This window comes from Onychostoma macrolepis, chromosome 18 (assembly GCF_012432095.1).
Source record: "Onychostoma macrolepis isolate SWU-2019 chromosome 18, ASM1243209v1, whole genome shotgun sequence".
NCBI lineage: Eukaryota > Metazoa > Chordata > Actinopteri > Cypriniformes > Cyprinidae > Onychostoma > Onychostoma macrolepis.
This window is the reverse complement of record NC_081172.1, coordinates 32,041,769-32,057,458: the sequence shown is the minus strand read 5'-3', so window position 1 is coordinate 32,057,458 and position 15,690 is coordinate 32,041,769. Positions and strand designations below refer to the sequence as shown.

Sequence of the window (15,690 nt, the reverse complement as noted above, 5' to 3'; positions counted from 1 at the left end):
GGATTAAGAACGGCAAGACATTTATAAACCTAATCAACTGTCGTCACTGTTATAATTCTGAAGAAAACACTTTTATTTAAGTAATCCAAACATGGCACAAAGATAATAAGTTGAAATAGAGCAAGAGCTTGTTATAGTTCACTGCCAAAGTTTACCATGCATCTTGATAGTTCACCCAAAAATTCTGTCTTTAATTATTCACCCTTCATGTTGTTCCAAACCTGCGAGACCTTCGTTCATCTTCAGAACACAAATTAAGATGTATTTAATGAAATCCGCGAGCTTTCTGACCTTTCATAGACAGCAATGCAACAGAAATGTCCCCAGACCCAGAAATGTATAAGGACATTGGTAAAATAGTCCATGTGACATCAGTGGCTAAACTAATTTTATTAGTTATCTGGTTCATCCAGGGGTGTGTTTTGTGTTTTGGGGGCCCTCAGCAAGTGGTACCGGAGGGGGCCCCCTTCGGTGGATTTTGCTATCGATTCCGGGGTAGGGATGGGTATCATTTACATTATTGATATCGATATGATACGGCTTATCGATACCGTTAAACTGCTCTCTATAATTTAATGTAAAAATAAATGTAAAAACATGTTGAAAATTTCAAGTTATTTTATTACTGCAGCTTACAACTGCCTCTAAGTAAACAGAAAACAGCACATGAAGCACATTTTTAAAATAAAAAGGGTCTTCAAAGAGAGAGAGAGAGAGAGAGAGAGAGAGAGATTTTATCATAGCATACCATAGCACAATGTATTTGAACATCATGTGCATATGAGCACAACAGAATGTAAGAGAATTCTGGCATCTCCAGTGATTTTTATTTCAGAAAATTAACATATTGACTTTCTCAGGGAGCAGGCGTGATTTCTCCTAATAGAGAGTGTTTTCATCTACATTATCTTCTTTTTAACATGTAGAATTATTTATTGTGATACTCAAATCAGAATTTTTACAGACATTCGTTCAGGGCCTGAATTTCATTTTTGAAAATGGGGTGATTTTTTTTTTTTTATATATATATGTAGGCCTAATTAAATGTTTGCTGTGTATTTTTTTGGGTCATTCTACAGAAACGTCCACTTTTGGTATGGCAAGCTGTCTTAAATTCTATATATATATATATATATATATATATATTTTTTTTTTTTTTTTTTTTACATTTAAACTTAGACCACATTATTAGATTACCTTTTGACTTTATGAATACATATAAATGACAGCTTAATTATTTTTTTTTTTAGCTTTTTGGTGCAATTATTTCAAGACCACATGTATCTTTTTTTTTGTCACTGGTGTTACCTTATTTAGCAATATTGAAAGTTTTTATGAAATATTATTTCTAAAAAACAAAATTTCAGCACATGTAGTCAGAGTTACAGAAAAATATGAAAAATGCAAGAAATAAGGAGATTATGTTTTATTTATTTAATGTGACAGTACAGTACATTACAGTAACACAGTAACACCAGTGACATACATTAGACCTGATATACTGATCATCACTGTTATCTGTGAGGAAGGTAACACCAGTGACAATTTTCACGAAAAATGCATTTTGCAAAATGTCTGCTGCAAGGTATCAAGCCACATGTTGTCAATCATGGTATACTCACTAAATTAAGTAGTTTAATCCATTTGTATTATAGGTTTTTTTACAATTCCCTAACAATAAATAGGTCACACCAGTGACATCAACTAAAAGCTTCATATGAAATCATGAGATAAATTAGAAAATTTGGTAACACTTTATAATAACTGCACGCTATGAATCATTAGGTAAGCATTAGTAAATAGTCAATTCATCCTTTATAAAGCATTGTCCCAACATTAATAGGCATTAGTAAGCAGTTTATAAATACAGCTATAAATGCCTTGTTTTTTTATTTATAAGCATATCTATTACAAAGGAGATTTAAAGGCTCAGTTATCTTCCTAACAGAAAAAATAAACAAACACAACACAGAGGGATACAGAACTCAGAAATATTTATTTCAAGATGCAAAAAAAAAAAATGTACAACTGTACACTTGATTTTTAATTTTTTTTTTTTCTATGAAATTGCAGAGGTTTATTTTTCATTTTTTATCAACTGTACAGTTGTAGTTTCTTTTTTTTGTATCTTGAAAAAAATATTTCTGTGTTCTGTATCCCTCTCTGTTGTGTTTGTTTAACTTGTCTGTTTGGAAGATAAATGAGCCTTTAAATCTGCTTTGTAAATGCTTTACGAGGTATGAATAGTCCTCACTTTAGATGAGCTCACAAAAATAGATGGCTGGCAACTACTAAATGTTTTATAACTACCTGACTTAATCATGAATTACAGCAGGAATATGTGTTAATAAAGCATTTATTAACACACTGAGGAACTATTATCATGTGTCTAAATAATAAGATTCATAAATGTACATTTAAATAGTTTATTAATCATTTACTTACACTTTCTAAATTATCTTATGAACCACTGACAACTCCTAAATAACTGGTTTGTAAATAACGTAATAATTTAGAAATGATAAATTGATCATTAATAAAGTATGACAATAAAATTATTAAACATTACAGATATGCTCAAGAACAAAACATTTATAGCTGTATTTATAAACTGCTTACTAATGCCTATTAATGTTGGAACAATGCTTTATAAATGATGAATTGACTATTTACTAATTCTTAACTAATGATTCATAGTGTGCAGTTATTATAAAGTGTTACCGAAAATTTATCATAACTGAAGAGAAACATTTCATAGATCTTTAGAAAATAGGAAGGAGGAAGTCAAGTGATGTCAAAATAAAAGACTTTTGTTAAGCGGTAACGTCAACTCCAGGGGACCACTATTTTCATTATATATTTTATAATATTTTTTTGTAATTTTGTTTTATGCCATTTATATCATATATTTGATAGTTATGAATAGACTTTTGTATTTTAAATGGCAGAAAATCCTGTTTTTGACCTCAAAATAAAGCACTTTCCCTCTGTACATGGCTGTGGGGACAAGCAGTTTTGTGGTACTTGGAATTCTATATAATTAATGAAAAAATAATAATAATGCCACATTGATGGCTCAGGAAGGTAATTGTTCAAATAACATATTGTTTCTTATATTCAAAGTTATGCAAAAAAGTGCTGCTGGGGTGTAAAAAGTCCATTAATTGGTGCTCTTTGGATGCGGGATTCTTTCGTATCATCAAAAAAACTCATAAATCCAAGGCACTCAAATAGTGTGAAAAAATTAAAAAGCCTTTATTCACATGGCGTTAGAATTGAAAAATAACACATTTGTGCACCGACGCGTTGCGGCTAACTCGCCTAATGATTTAAAGCCATCTGCGCATTTTGAGAGGGAAAGACAGCTCGCGGAGATTCACTTGTGCTGTTTGTAAAATTACGCCTCACAGAGAGTTTTTAAATTATTTTGTAACTTATTTAATAAAGAAATATGAATTCTACCTCACCTTCAGCATTATAATTATTTTACCCGCGCCAGACAGAGATTGAGATTGTTTATGAGAACAGCTTCTAATTCGCCATTAACACAGAAGTATACAGAGATACAACAACGCAAGTATTGATTGTGCTGAAGCTTATTGGTACTCCGGTATTGACCAAATTACGCACCAGTCCAAAAAAATACCGGTTCTCGATTCCCATCGAAAGAAATCGCGTTCCGCGGGGGCCCCCCCTGGACCGCGGGGCCCCACGCAATTGTGTGGAGTGCGTGGCGCCTAAACACGCTACTGGGTTCATCAGAAGCATGTTGTTTGAGAACATAAATCCAAAGAGTGGTGTCTTCAATGGCCTCATTGATGCAGGCTTCATTCATGACCTGCATAAAACAAACAAATGTAGGTAAATGTATGAAAATAAGTCCTATTAACAAAGGCCTACTGAGAAAAATCGAAAACCAAAAAAAAAAAACCAAAAAACTTTTCATTATTTATGTTTAAGATATATATGGAATGACAATTTTATAATGAAAGTGTATATTTTGAATTATGTAAAACGTAAAAAAAAAAAAAAAAAAAGATTTAGGTCTTTAGCAGCAGTACAAAAGTAAATTAAAAAGACTTACCCATTTAAAGCTTTAGTGTGTGCGCAAAGATGAACCTGTAAAATATATATTTTTTTTATAATCAGTCAATAATTGAAAGACAACATACAAATTCACAAAGTAAAGATGAACATACTTGTTTTAGTGTTGTTACGTCTAGGGATATAGTTTTTTCTCTCTCTCTCGCTCTTAGGTGACTCCGCCCTAATTGGATGTAAAAGACGCATCTGCTGATTTGTCCCGGGGAATCTTTTGAAATAGCATACCAGGCTGATCTGCTCAAGGAGTTAGATGAGGGTGAGGGTTTTAGTGCGGAGGATATTAGTGAACTCCGCAAAACCGCTGATTTGTCTCTCCGCGCCACCAAAGAGACCGCTCGTGCTATCGGGGTCTATGGCAGCCCTGGCGGTGGCGGAGAGGCATCTCTGGTTGACCCTGTCGGATATCAAAGACCACGACAGGGTCTTCCTCTTGGACGCCCCGCTGTCGCCTATTGGCCTTTTCGGTGACGCTGTTGACTCGGTTATCGACAGGCACCAGGAGGCCAGGAGGCAAACGGCGGCGTTCCAGCGGTTTCTCCCTCGCCGCTCTCTAGCTCAGGGGGCTGCTGGGCGAGTGCAGCCCCTGCCGCGTACTGGCTCCTCATATAGTGAGGCTCAGAAAGAGAGTGTCGCTGCCCGTGCTCCCCCAAAGAAAAAAAATTGGGGCCGGGGCAGTAAGAAGGGCTCTCGGTCGAGTACCTCGCAGCCTAAGCCGGATCTGTGGACCGTTCTTCAGGCGAAGAGGTCTTCGGCCAAGAAGCCCTGAGGCCTCATCTGAAACACTTTCTCCCAGACCTAAGAGATTGCCACATGTCAGTGTGCACCGACAATACAGCGGTGGTCTCTTATATCAACCACCAAGGATACACCTGTACAGGCTGGCGCACCAGATCCTTGTGTGGTCCCAGGGCAAACTCCTCTCACTGAAAGCAGTTTACATCCCTGGGCATCAAGACAGGGGCCGTGGCCCGGGGAATGGATGCTTCACCCCGAGGTGATGAAGCAGACCTGGAGGGTGTTTGGCCAGGCACAGGTGGACCTCTTCGCTACTCAGGAGACAGCGCAATGTCCCCTCTGGTACTCTCTAGTTCATCCAGCTGCATTGGGGCTGGATGCCATGGTACAGGCGTGGTCGAGGCTTTGTCTGTACGCCTTTCCCCCGATTGCTCTGCTTCCCGGAGTTCTGGCGAGAGTGCACCGGGACGGGGTTCGGCTGCTACTAGTAGCCCCATTCTGGCCGGGCCGAGTATGGTTCTCGGACCTGATTTCTCTCCTCGACGGCTCTCCATCAGGAGGGATCTCCTCTCACAGGCAGGGGGCACCCAGCCCATTAAGAGATGAAAAACGTTGCTCCATCTCAGACACCATTCTGTGAACGCAAGGTAGAAACAGGTTTCTTTTCAGCTTCTCTGCATCACTGAGGTCACTCACTGCTCCACAACTAAAGTCCACTACTTAAACCTCCATGCGCTTCTGCCTTTGTTTAGTAATAGTGCATGGCTCTGGGATCTGATTTGCTGCACAAATGGTCCTGACAGTATCATCTGTGTGCATCTGCTTAAGAGTGTCACACACATCATATGACTGTGCTACGCACTTAAGCTCATCAATACCATGACACATTAGCTACTCTTGTATAGAAGCAGTGATGGATTGTGCATCAAACTCTTTTAGTGTCGTCATTGCAAGCAAGCACTCCTTCACTGTCTCTTCTGCAACATAGTGAATGCATATGGCCAAATGTTCAGTACTGCCATCTCTGGCTTCATCTGCCATAACTGAAAACATCCCTGCCTCCCTGACGATACTTGCTGTAACCCCTTCAACACAGCACTCAGTTAACTATTTTGAGATGCAGTTGATAAGGAAGTACTGTGTGATGTGGCTGAATAGGATTGCAAAAAAGGGTCAAACTGTTTTAGGAGATTTAGACACTCCAGAAAATTCCCTTGGTTTTGGCTGGAGCTTCCCTCATCATGGCCACGGAAGGTAATGTTTTGTTTGGCCATGAATTGTGTCATAGCCACAATACAGGTGAGGTACTCCCAATTGTCTTTTATTTCTGCCTCATTTGCTGTGTGCAGTTGTTCAATTACACTGCCATAAGCAGCACTGGCTTTAAAGCTGTGTCAGGAAAGCATGATTGCTTTATGGGCAGGTGTTTTCTCATGGTCCCTAAAGAGATCTAGAGCTTTTTTTTTTTTTTCTCGATTTGTTGAGCCAGTGGTAACAAAGGTGTCATGTTTCATATTTTTACCAAACATCCTACATGAAAAAAAAAAAAAAAATATTCCAGAATATTCCAACCAGGGAAAGCTTCCAAACCAGTTTGGATTAAAAGATTGCTTATTTTAACCCAAAGTTGTGCTGGGGATATTGGGACAACTTAACCTGTTTTGGGCCACAATGCTTTAATGTTTCCCTCTATATTTTGATCAGTGGTTTTTGCCCTTGCCCTCTGCCTCATGTTCTCTACTGCCACTGTGCTCAATCACTCCCTCAGTTTCCTCTGCATGCTTCTCCTGTCTTTCGCTTGACTCTCGCCTGTCCTTCTCCACTCTTTCACTCTGCCCTGCCTCCAACTGTTCATCCAGCTCCATCTTTCTTCCTTCTCCTCCACCTGTAGGGTCTTAATCATACATCAGACGAAAAGGCATAAGTTCTCAGGAAAACCTATGTAAAGTCTATAAACTTGCATTATCCTACATCAAGCAGAGCTTGTAGCTAAACTGGCTGAGTTTGGTCCAATTTATATATATATAGTTACTCTGGCAATTTATGCTGGGAAACTAACCTGGTCTGGGGCAGGCTAACTGTCAGGCTAAACTGAATTACTCTACTGACCAATAGGAACACAATGATATTACCACTGACTCTTTCACATACCATTATTTGACTGTATTAACCACTATCAGTCCAAAAATAAAAGAATGCAGAAAATGCAGCTTAAATAATAAATCAAATAAATAAATATAGACTACAACCGACTGTATTTCATGTATTGTACCCAAGATTTAATAACATGGTTTTATGACAGCTGTACCTTTTATGGGTATTACTACATTACATTACAGTGTAAAATTGTTCTTTAAAGAATTAAAATCACTAAATTAAAAGTTAAAATCACTAAATAAAAATTCAAATAAATCATAAAAAACAAACTACATTTGAACTGGTAAGAGGAACACACATTAACTCATTTGAGGTTAGTAGCATAATTGGGACTGTATTAGCTTACATTTGGTTTACCCATTACAATAGCTCTTTAGCTCTCGTTAGAGCCATCATAAAAATACACAATATATGTAGGTTTAAAATTCTACATGAGGTACATTTAATATACAACAAATATTTGAGCAAAATGTATATTTTACTCAGAATTATCGTGCTAAGTATTGCGCTCCGTCTGTTTAGCACACGTGTGCAGCAGTGCTTGTTCACTCGTGTAAGCCTCGTCCACTCCTACCAGCTAAATGGTTTATATTTGTATGACTTTTACAGATGAAGAATATAGCTGTGACATGTCAGTTATGCACTGAGGAAAGCACGTCTCAAATGCATTAAAAAGCTATTCGCTGTTTGCCATGGTTTATCGATAGATTTGATCCTTGATAAAGTCTCTTTCAAGGAAAGTCTGTATTTGCAATGCCTCTGGGCAGCTCAAACAAGACTTAGTCCTATCTAAATGAATTAGGGAATCCTGAAATCTCAAAAACTGCTAGCTGAACTCGCAATTAAATTACAGATTTCAAATCAGCAACACAATCTGAAATGAACTGCCCCGTGAATGTTGTTTCTAATGCTCAAATAGCATTTAAAAAGCTTATTTTTCAGACTAGCCCAGCCAATGCGCATGCACAGTCATAACGCGCTTAAGAATGTGTGCGCATTGGCTGTTCTAGCCTCAGGTTTCGGAAGTACTTCTGTCAGCTACACAGGTCCGTGTATGGCGGTAGCATCACTTACTGATCCAGGATCAATGATTGTAGTAATTGTATTTCCGATTTTAGGAAAATGTAGCCTGTGTGGATGCTACGGCACTACTTGATCAACAAAATAATTTCACCATCGAAGCAATTTCATTCAGAAAACAGTGACGCTACCACCACGCTACTGAGAAATGTGAAACCTCACTTTTATTTTCATTGAGTTTGAGAAGGTTGATTGACATCCAGTTGCTGATAGCTTGTAGACAAGAAGTGAGAGCATAGGGAGGAAGAGAAGTGTTTGGTTTTGTGGAAAGCTAGAGTTGTATCATCGGCGTAGCAGTGAAAATTGATCCCAAAATGACAAAGATATTGCTCAGAGGTAATATGTAGATGATAAAAAGCAATGGTCCCAGCACTGAACCCTGAGGAACACCATGAGTAACTGTAGCAATTTCTGATGCAACATTTTTTGCCTGAATGAAATATTTTCTATTGTGTACGACCTGAACCAGACTAGTGCTTTATTAGTGATCCCAATATAACAGCCAAATGTTCCAACAGAATTAAATGGGAGATGGTGTCAAAGTCTACGGTAAGGTAGAGAAGGATCAGGATGGATAAAAGGCCATTGTCAGCTGCAACTAGAAGATCATTAGTAATTTTTACCAGAGCTGTTTCAGTGCTATGATACTGGCAAAAACCTGACTGAAAAGGTTTGTAGAGGTTATTGTTTTGAAGGTAAGCTTGAAGCTGAGTTGCAATAGTCTGTTTCATTACTAAAAGTTTAGTAATGAACAGTGATGGGAATAACGGCGTTATGAATAAACGGTAACGAGTAATCAAATGAATTACTGTTTCCCCGTTACTATATTATATTATTAGAATTAAATTTTTCAGTTCATCTGAATGGATGCAGTGTAGCTGTGTTTGATGTACCGTAAACTCTAGTGTGAAGCGGACGCCTCGTTCCTAGTATATGAAGTTCTATCATCATATAATATTAAATTATCATAATATTGTATTATAAGGCTTGACTGACTGATAATATGTGTCAGTATAGTGTAGATTAATGTACAATGTTTTATAATAATAGTTTATTCTCTTTAGTGTCCATTTCATTAATTTAACATATTTAATATTGGGGGCATCCAAAGTTATTTGACATTTGAACTTTTTTTTTTTTTAAAGTAACGCAATAGTTACTTTCCCTGGTAAGTAGTTACTTTTATAATGATGTAACTCAGTTACTATTTGTGAGAAGTAACTAGTCACTATAACTAATTGATTATGGATGTTATGATCGGTGCAATAGAGGGCTTAGAAAGAAGTCTAGTGATTTCTTAGACTAATGGAGGCTGAAAAGTCAATAAAGTGGAGAATGAAGTTATGTTAACAGTTATGTGCAGAAACTGAAGAATTCAGCTGTTGATGAATATTGTGATTTTTGGAACTAAAAATAAAAAAAAAAAGTGTTACACTGAGCGGAGGTAAGGTGCTAAGCAGTTTTTGCAGGCTTCAATAGTTTGTCGATAGTAGAGAATAGAGTCCGTGTGTTATTTTCGTTAATACTAATAATAACAGAATAGAAGGATTTAGCAGCAGTCAGGGCACTTTTATATGAAAGAAGATGATCTGTATACATCTGCTGATGAATAGATAGACCAGTAGGTGTTTTTTTCAGGAAGGTGGTTTTCAGGAAGTATTAAACAGAGTTAGTAGATTAGTGTGCTTAAATTGATTATAACTTTAAACACTACATCTACAATTATTTATTATTAAATAACTTCAATAATAGTAACTCAGAGTAACATACAAACTAGCTCTTAGGAACAAGCATTTATTTCATTTACAAATTATGAAAGAATAAAACTGCAATTGACCCTGAAATGTATGAGGCAAATTCATGTTTTAAAAAAATGAGACATGAAAGCTGTCTAACCTTAAGACTGTATCTTGTTAGCGTGACAACAAGGACAGATTGCTTTACTGGTTTAAAGGAAATCAGCACGCATACACAACAGACATCACACAGAGCCTGTTTCATTGGTTTGCGGCCACCAAACAGTCACATACATGTTTCTGAAGCCATAGCATCTAGACAACGACCTTTGTTTGCAAACATAAACACAGTTTTACATTAAAAAAAAAAAACAATTACACTGTACATTATACAAAACGAAAGCCGACAGAAACTCTTAGAAATGTCCAAACCAAAGACATACAAAAGACGGCTGGGCAATTACAGTTCAGATCATTCGTATTGTGCTGTGAAGCTGCACAATGTGTGTCCATTGGTTTATTACATGTGTGCAAATAGGCTCATGTCTCGTTTGTGACTGCTGCGGTACAAACGATATGGTTGACCCTCTAGTCACCCGCGGCTCTTATCTGACCAGATGGAAGGTCAGCCAGTACATGAAGATGGGCTGCGCCGCAGCGATGGCCATCGTTAGGTACATTCGCAGCTGGTTTTTGGCTCCTCGCACTAACCGACCCTCTGCGGCTGCTTCAGACAGGATCTTTAACCGCAGTGTCCGAATCTGTCACCCAAACACAGAGAAGAACCAAAATTTTCAGCATAATTACTCCAGACTTCAGTGTCACATGAAATCTGATTTCAAAGTGAAGGCTACTCTTAAAAGCGCTCTTTTATTTCCTTCTTGGACAACCAAACAATCAGTCTTCAAAAGACTGTGTTAGCCCCGCCTCCTCACTAAGATAAAAGTTTTTGTCTTCTCCTCGCTCAGAGTTGCTCTCAGATTGTTCCTGAATCACGTTGAAGCTAAGACTCCTAGTTAGAAATTTTTAAGCTAAGTTAGGAGCTCTATGAGAGGATTCTTAGAATCTTTAAGAATACGGGCCCAGATGTTCAAAAAGTAAACAAAACTGTAAATAAAAGTAGTATGAACAGCAACCTAAAGCATATAATGCTTCACTTTGAAATGACAGCACCGTATCTTTCAATACGCACCGTAAAAACAAAAATAGAGACGCAGCACCAGAGCAGCGAGAGGTAATATCCCATCCGGCCAAACAGAAGTCCTGCTATGACGCCCACGATCATCCTAGGCAAACAAACACAGCAAGAATTCACACAGTGATGTCTGCTTTAAAGAAAATGTACATTGTATGCAATTCATTAAACGCACAAAGTGTGTAAGTTTTTTTTTTGTTTGTTTTTTTTCCCCAATCAAGGACTTTGTTTGAATACCTTTAAAACCACACAGCTGGCAATGAATATGTTTTAGAGTAAACTAGGCTTGCGGTAATAGGAGGATAATACTGTTATGAAATGATACACTGATTTAAACAATTAGAAACAATATGAATGAAACTTAACGACAACTCCTCTATTAATAACAAATAGAATATCTATAAATAATGCAGAGTCCTTAATTTCTGGCTGAACTAATCTTTTAAGTGTGAATTAATCATTTTACCAAATTTTTCAGTTTGAATTTTTAGTTAAAATACACAAAATAACCACTCAACAGCACCACCTGGAGTCCAAAACACTGTCAGGACCAGTTTGAACATTGATGCTGGTGTTAAAATGATAAAATTCTTGCAAGTCTAGGGAAAAAAAAAAACTGAATAACTAATGGCCTTACCCAACATATTTGTATCCAGAAAAGGCCACCAGGTCGATGGTGGTGAGGTCAGTGTTAACCGTTACCAGATACAGACTGAGAAGAACAGCCAAAACCTCAATAATGAGCCACACCAGCGCCGAGCTGGCCTGAATGCCCAAGATCTCTGGAGAAAACCTGAAAACAAGAACAGACAATAGGAAATCATTAACAAGCATGCCAGCCTTTGTGGCTATTTTCATGATGAGAAACGTTATTTATTTTTGCTAAAAACTCTAAAACTGTATTTGGCTTAAAAATCTCTTCAAAAACCAGTACAATCGAATAAAACATGCTTCATGAATAAAGGGTTTTGGTGGATCTTCTCCTAGTATTAAAAACGTGCGTGTTGTCCTGGAATAACCTATTCTACAGCAGGTTTAGACAAGAACAGAGAACAGTATGGTCGAGAGCAGTCCGGACAATTGCAGGAAGTCTCAGCATTTCCTCGTTTTCCTGTGAAACTCATGCACCATTAAAACCCAGATCCCCATCGTGACACCACATCTTATAAATCAAGCTTCTGGAGTTAGTATAAAAGAATCACAGTTTTAATCATCTGAACTGGGAATCATACATATTTAATAGCTCATATTGATGCTGCTTAGAAAGCAAAGGCTAAACAGACAAAGTCAAAGTCACATTGCAAAAACATTACTTCGTTTTACAGCTTTCCTTTTACAGACACATTTTTTTTAAAGAACTGACCTTTTTTAATATTCTTGTTAAAAGAAAAAAAAACACAAATTTACAATATATTATTGAAATATACCACGGAATAAGAAGTTATAAATTAAATCATAAATTATTATTATTATTACGAAATATGAGTTAGTATTATTTTGGAAATGTATTCACTTTCACATGTGTAACTGGGTATTTAATGAATACATTAAAAAAAGAGATAAAATCTTGATTATTACAAAAGGTTTGATCCTTCAGATTCTTCAGAAGAACGGCGCTTAATTGTGTTGAATTTGCACTTGTAGTGTACTTCAAATCTTAAAAGTATATTTTTAAAACTGTACTTGCAGATAATATAATATTAATGAAATAAAAGGCAACTGAAGAGAGACAATTTCATGAGTGTTTCTTTACACACTTAAGTAGACTTTTAAAAAAGTGCACTTTGTAATAATGTCACATTAAAGTTGTACTGTATGATACATTTAAATCATTCTTTAAGCATTCATAGCAAGTCAAATCGAAGGACGGTGCCTAAAGGCATGTTTGGAATAAGTTAAATGGAATAAACTAAAAACACATCAGAATTTTATCAGAGAGACAAAAATCCCCGTTTTTGAAATTCTTTGTAAAGGGCTCAAGGGCAAATCTTTACTGGCTAGAATAGTGTTGTGTGTTGTGTGATGAATTAGTCCACTAACAGCAGGGCAATGGTGGGTCAGAGGTCAGAGAAGCGTCCAGAGCTCTTACCGGTTCTGTGTGCCCAGAGCCAGTCCTGCTACCAGGATATACGTAATGAACCCCATCACTGCAGAGTCAGAACACAAACACATACACATGCATGTAATAAACAGCCCATGACTGTACACTTTCCCATGCATTGTTAAACTGCACATAACTCATCAAAATTCATGAACTGAAACATATGGTTTGTAGTCATACCGGGAATGTACAGGTCAGGGGCGTTGATATCAAACCGCGGGGCGACTGGGGTGTCCTGCTGATAGCTCACCTCCCAGTTCTACAGAGAGCAGGACATTACACAAACATTCACCCAGACACCAATCAATGAATAAAGAAAGGCACCTCTGAAGTCCATAGGACTTGCGTGCTATATATATAACATTTTTGGAGCTTGACAGACCCTTGGTCATAAAAAAAAAAAAAAAAAAAAAAAAAAAGTGTCTTCAAAACTTCTCCTTTTTGAGTTCAATGTGAAAAACATGTGTAAGTGATTTTTACATGCACTATCCCTTTACATGCCTAAATCATATCCTCAAATATCCAGTAAATACAGTGGCTTGATCCTTGAGAAAAAGTAGTGCACTTGTAATGTACTTCAAATCTTAAAAGTATATATATTTTTTAAAAACTGTACTTGCAGATGATATAATATCAATGGCATAAAATGCCACTGAAGTGTACCTGTTTCTTAACACACTCAAGTAGACTTTTAAAATGTGCACTTTGTAATAATGTCAAATTAAAAATTGCACTTTAAAGTACATTTTAAGTCATATATCGAAATGCATCACATATGTTTCAATAGAAATTACATTCAAGTATATTTTAGTTCATCATAAATGCACATCAGTAAACAAGCAATTGAGTGTCCAAAAGACATTACATTCAGTTCACACTTAAGTATATTCCTTTCAAGCGTATTATTTAGAAAATAACAACTCTCTAATTGCAACTATGTCGGTCTGTAAGTGTGATCTTACGTCATGCATGTAGGGAAACACCAGCAGTCCAAGCTTCTTGCCCACATATACTGTGTCCACTGCAAAATAGTACTTCAGCTTAGAGATGGGGATGAACCGATCCAGCTGTGAATCAAAAAGAGGAACACAAAGTCTTTAATAATCAAAACACAGAATCAACCCTGCAGATCTGATTCATATCCCACAACACACATCCACTCGCCTCTGCAGGGAGAAACAAGACGGGCCTTGTTTCAACACAGCAGTGAACATCACATGCTCTTCTACACCACAACACACTCACAGACGTCCACACGCATGACCGTTCCTACTCAAACGGCTTGACGTACGTTTTTGTCCATCATCTCTTTGCCGTGGGAGGCGAGGCTGCTGCCGTAGGCCATGGCGAGGTTAGACATGGGGTCCGAGAGCAAAGCCTGTCCCGGATACACATCAGGGCCTTTTCCCACACCGCCGTGCTCGGGTTTGTTCCCTCCAGCGCTTGTGTCGTCAAATAACAGACTGGGGTCACTGGGGTCCACCGGGGTCCCTCGCATCCTGACATTCGGCTCTAGAATACAAGAAAGCACGTCTAAGTCAGCTGCAATCCACATTACATACAAACATGACTGTAAATGTAGGCAAAAGCCCACAGCTGACAGTCACAACACGTCAAGGCATGCAATCCATGCGTATTCTGCAACTCATTTTGATTTATCTGCTAATCTAAATGGTGATTTCAAATCATCTGACGATCATGTAGATGATCAAATTCTTATGTTTGATCAATTGAATGTATGTAAACAAGCAAATAAACGCGGAGGAAGAAATAGAAAACAGAGCAAGAATAAATACACTGAAAGGAAACACGCCTGAATTTGCTTTTGTTGTAAACACACACACAAACAGTTATTTAATAACCAAACAAGCACACAACTGACCACATCCTTTTCAATTGATCGTTAAATAAGTGTTTTATAACGCAAATAAGATGATTTTTCCGCTAACTGTTAAAGCTGCTAAATCACAATGGGAATAATCACGTACGTAACTTACGCTGTCTGGACCCGCTCTGGTTTGGATACTCCATCTCTCCCAAAAATGTGTCTTTATTTAAATAGTGAGGTTAGGAAAAACATATATAAATATTTATCAACACATTTAGACGTCTAACCGAGAAGCTGCCGGTAGTGAAACTAAAATTAGCACCGCAGAAATAGCAGGACAACTAGAGAGGAACAAGGATCGTGTAACAGACATCACTTCCGGGTCAAGTATACGGATCGGCTCGGGATTGGACCGTTCCGTGCTGTCGTGGAAGGTTTCTTTATTTTGCAAACATGTCTTAGAAGAGATCATTTGAATAAAATAAAATAAATAAGTAAAAAGTGAGCAGATTTTATATATTTTTTTGGTCGATGACAAAAGTATTTACGACCCAAAATGTAGTAATACAATTATAAGAAATGTGTTTTTTTTTAATTTATTTTTTTTATTATACATTCTTTAATACATAAGATTAACTGGAAAAAGCATGGTTCTTACCTTATAAATTTTGTGTCCCCAACAAAGTTAGAGTTAAAAAAAGATTACAAAAACATTTTGTAATGCTCACTTGAATTGTAATTTCTGTCATTTCAG

The 15,690-nt window shown here is 37.2% G+C and overlaps 1 protein-coding gene and 1 long non-coding RNA gene across 3 annotated transcripts; both read right to left on the bottom strand.

The window, feature by feature from the left end:
* Positions 1–2,587: 2,587 nt before the first annotated feature.
* On the bottom strand, positions 2,588–8,847 carry LOC131523959 (uncharacterized). The gene is made up of 3 exons (XR_009266892.1): positions 4,200–8,847; positions 4,085–4,119; positions 2,588–3,838 (listed from the first exon to the last, which is right to left on the bottom strand). It is a non-coding gene; the product is annotated as an uncharacterized LOC131523959 (long non-coding RNA).
* A 1,279-nt stretch (positions 8,848–10,126) lies between these two features.
* Positions 10,127–15,343, bottom strand: yif1b (Yip1 interacting factor homolog B (S. cerevisiae)). 2 transcript variants are annotated; one of them, XM_058750620.1, is made up of 8 exons: positions 15,097–15,343; positions 14,400–14,620; positions 14,071–14,175; positions 13,289–13,367; positions 13,097–13,154; positions 11,645–11,800; positions 11,005–11,098; positions 10,127–10,573 (listed from the first exon to the last, which is right to left on the bottom strand). In XM_058750620.1, the coding sequence occupies exons 1-8, from the start codon at positions 15,137–15,139 to the stop codon at positions 10,418–10,420; spliced, it is 912 nt and encodes a 303-aa protein (XP_058606603.1). In that variant the 5' UTR covers positions 15,140–15,343; the 3' UTR covers positions 10,127–10,417. The 2 variants fall into 2 exon arrangements, with proteins under 2 accessions (XP_058606603.1, XP_058606604.1); XM_058750621.1 differs by having other exon boundaries at positions 15,106–15,342.
* Between the last annotated feature and the right edge of the window lie 347 nt (positions 15,344–15,690).

Excerpts from the sequence above, each read along its gene's own strand:
- yif1b (XM_058750620.1), bottom strand. The coding sequence starts at position 15,139 with ATGGAGTATCCAAACCAGAGCGGGTCCAGACAGCGTAAGTTAC. Across the intron at positions 14,176-14,399 it reads AAGAGATGATGGACAAAAAC|CTGGATCGGTTCATCCCCAT; the intron begins GTACGTCAAGCC and ends TTTGATTCACAG. Across the intron at positions 10,574-11,004 it reads TCTCTATTTTTGTTTTTACG|ATTCGGACACTGCGGTTAAA; the intron begins GTGCGTATTGAA and ends TTTGGGTGACAG.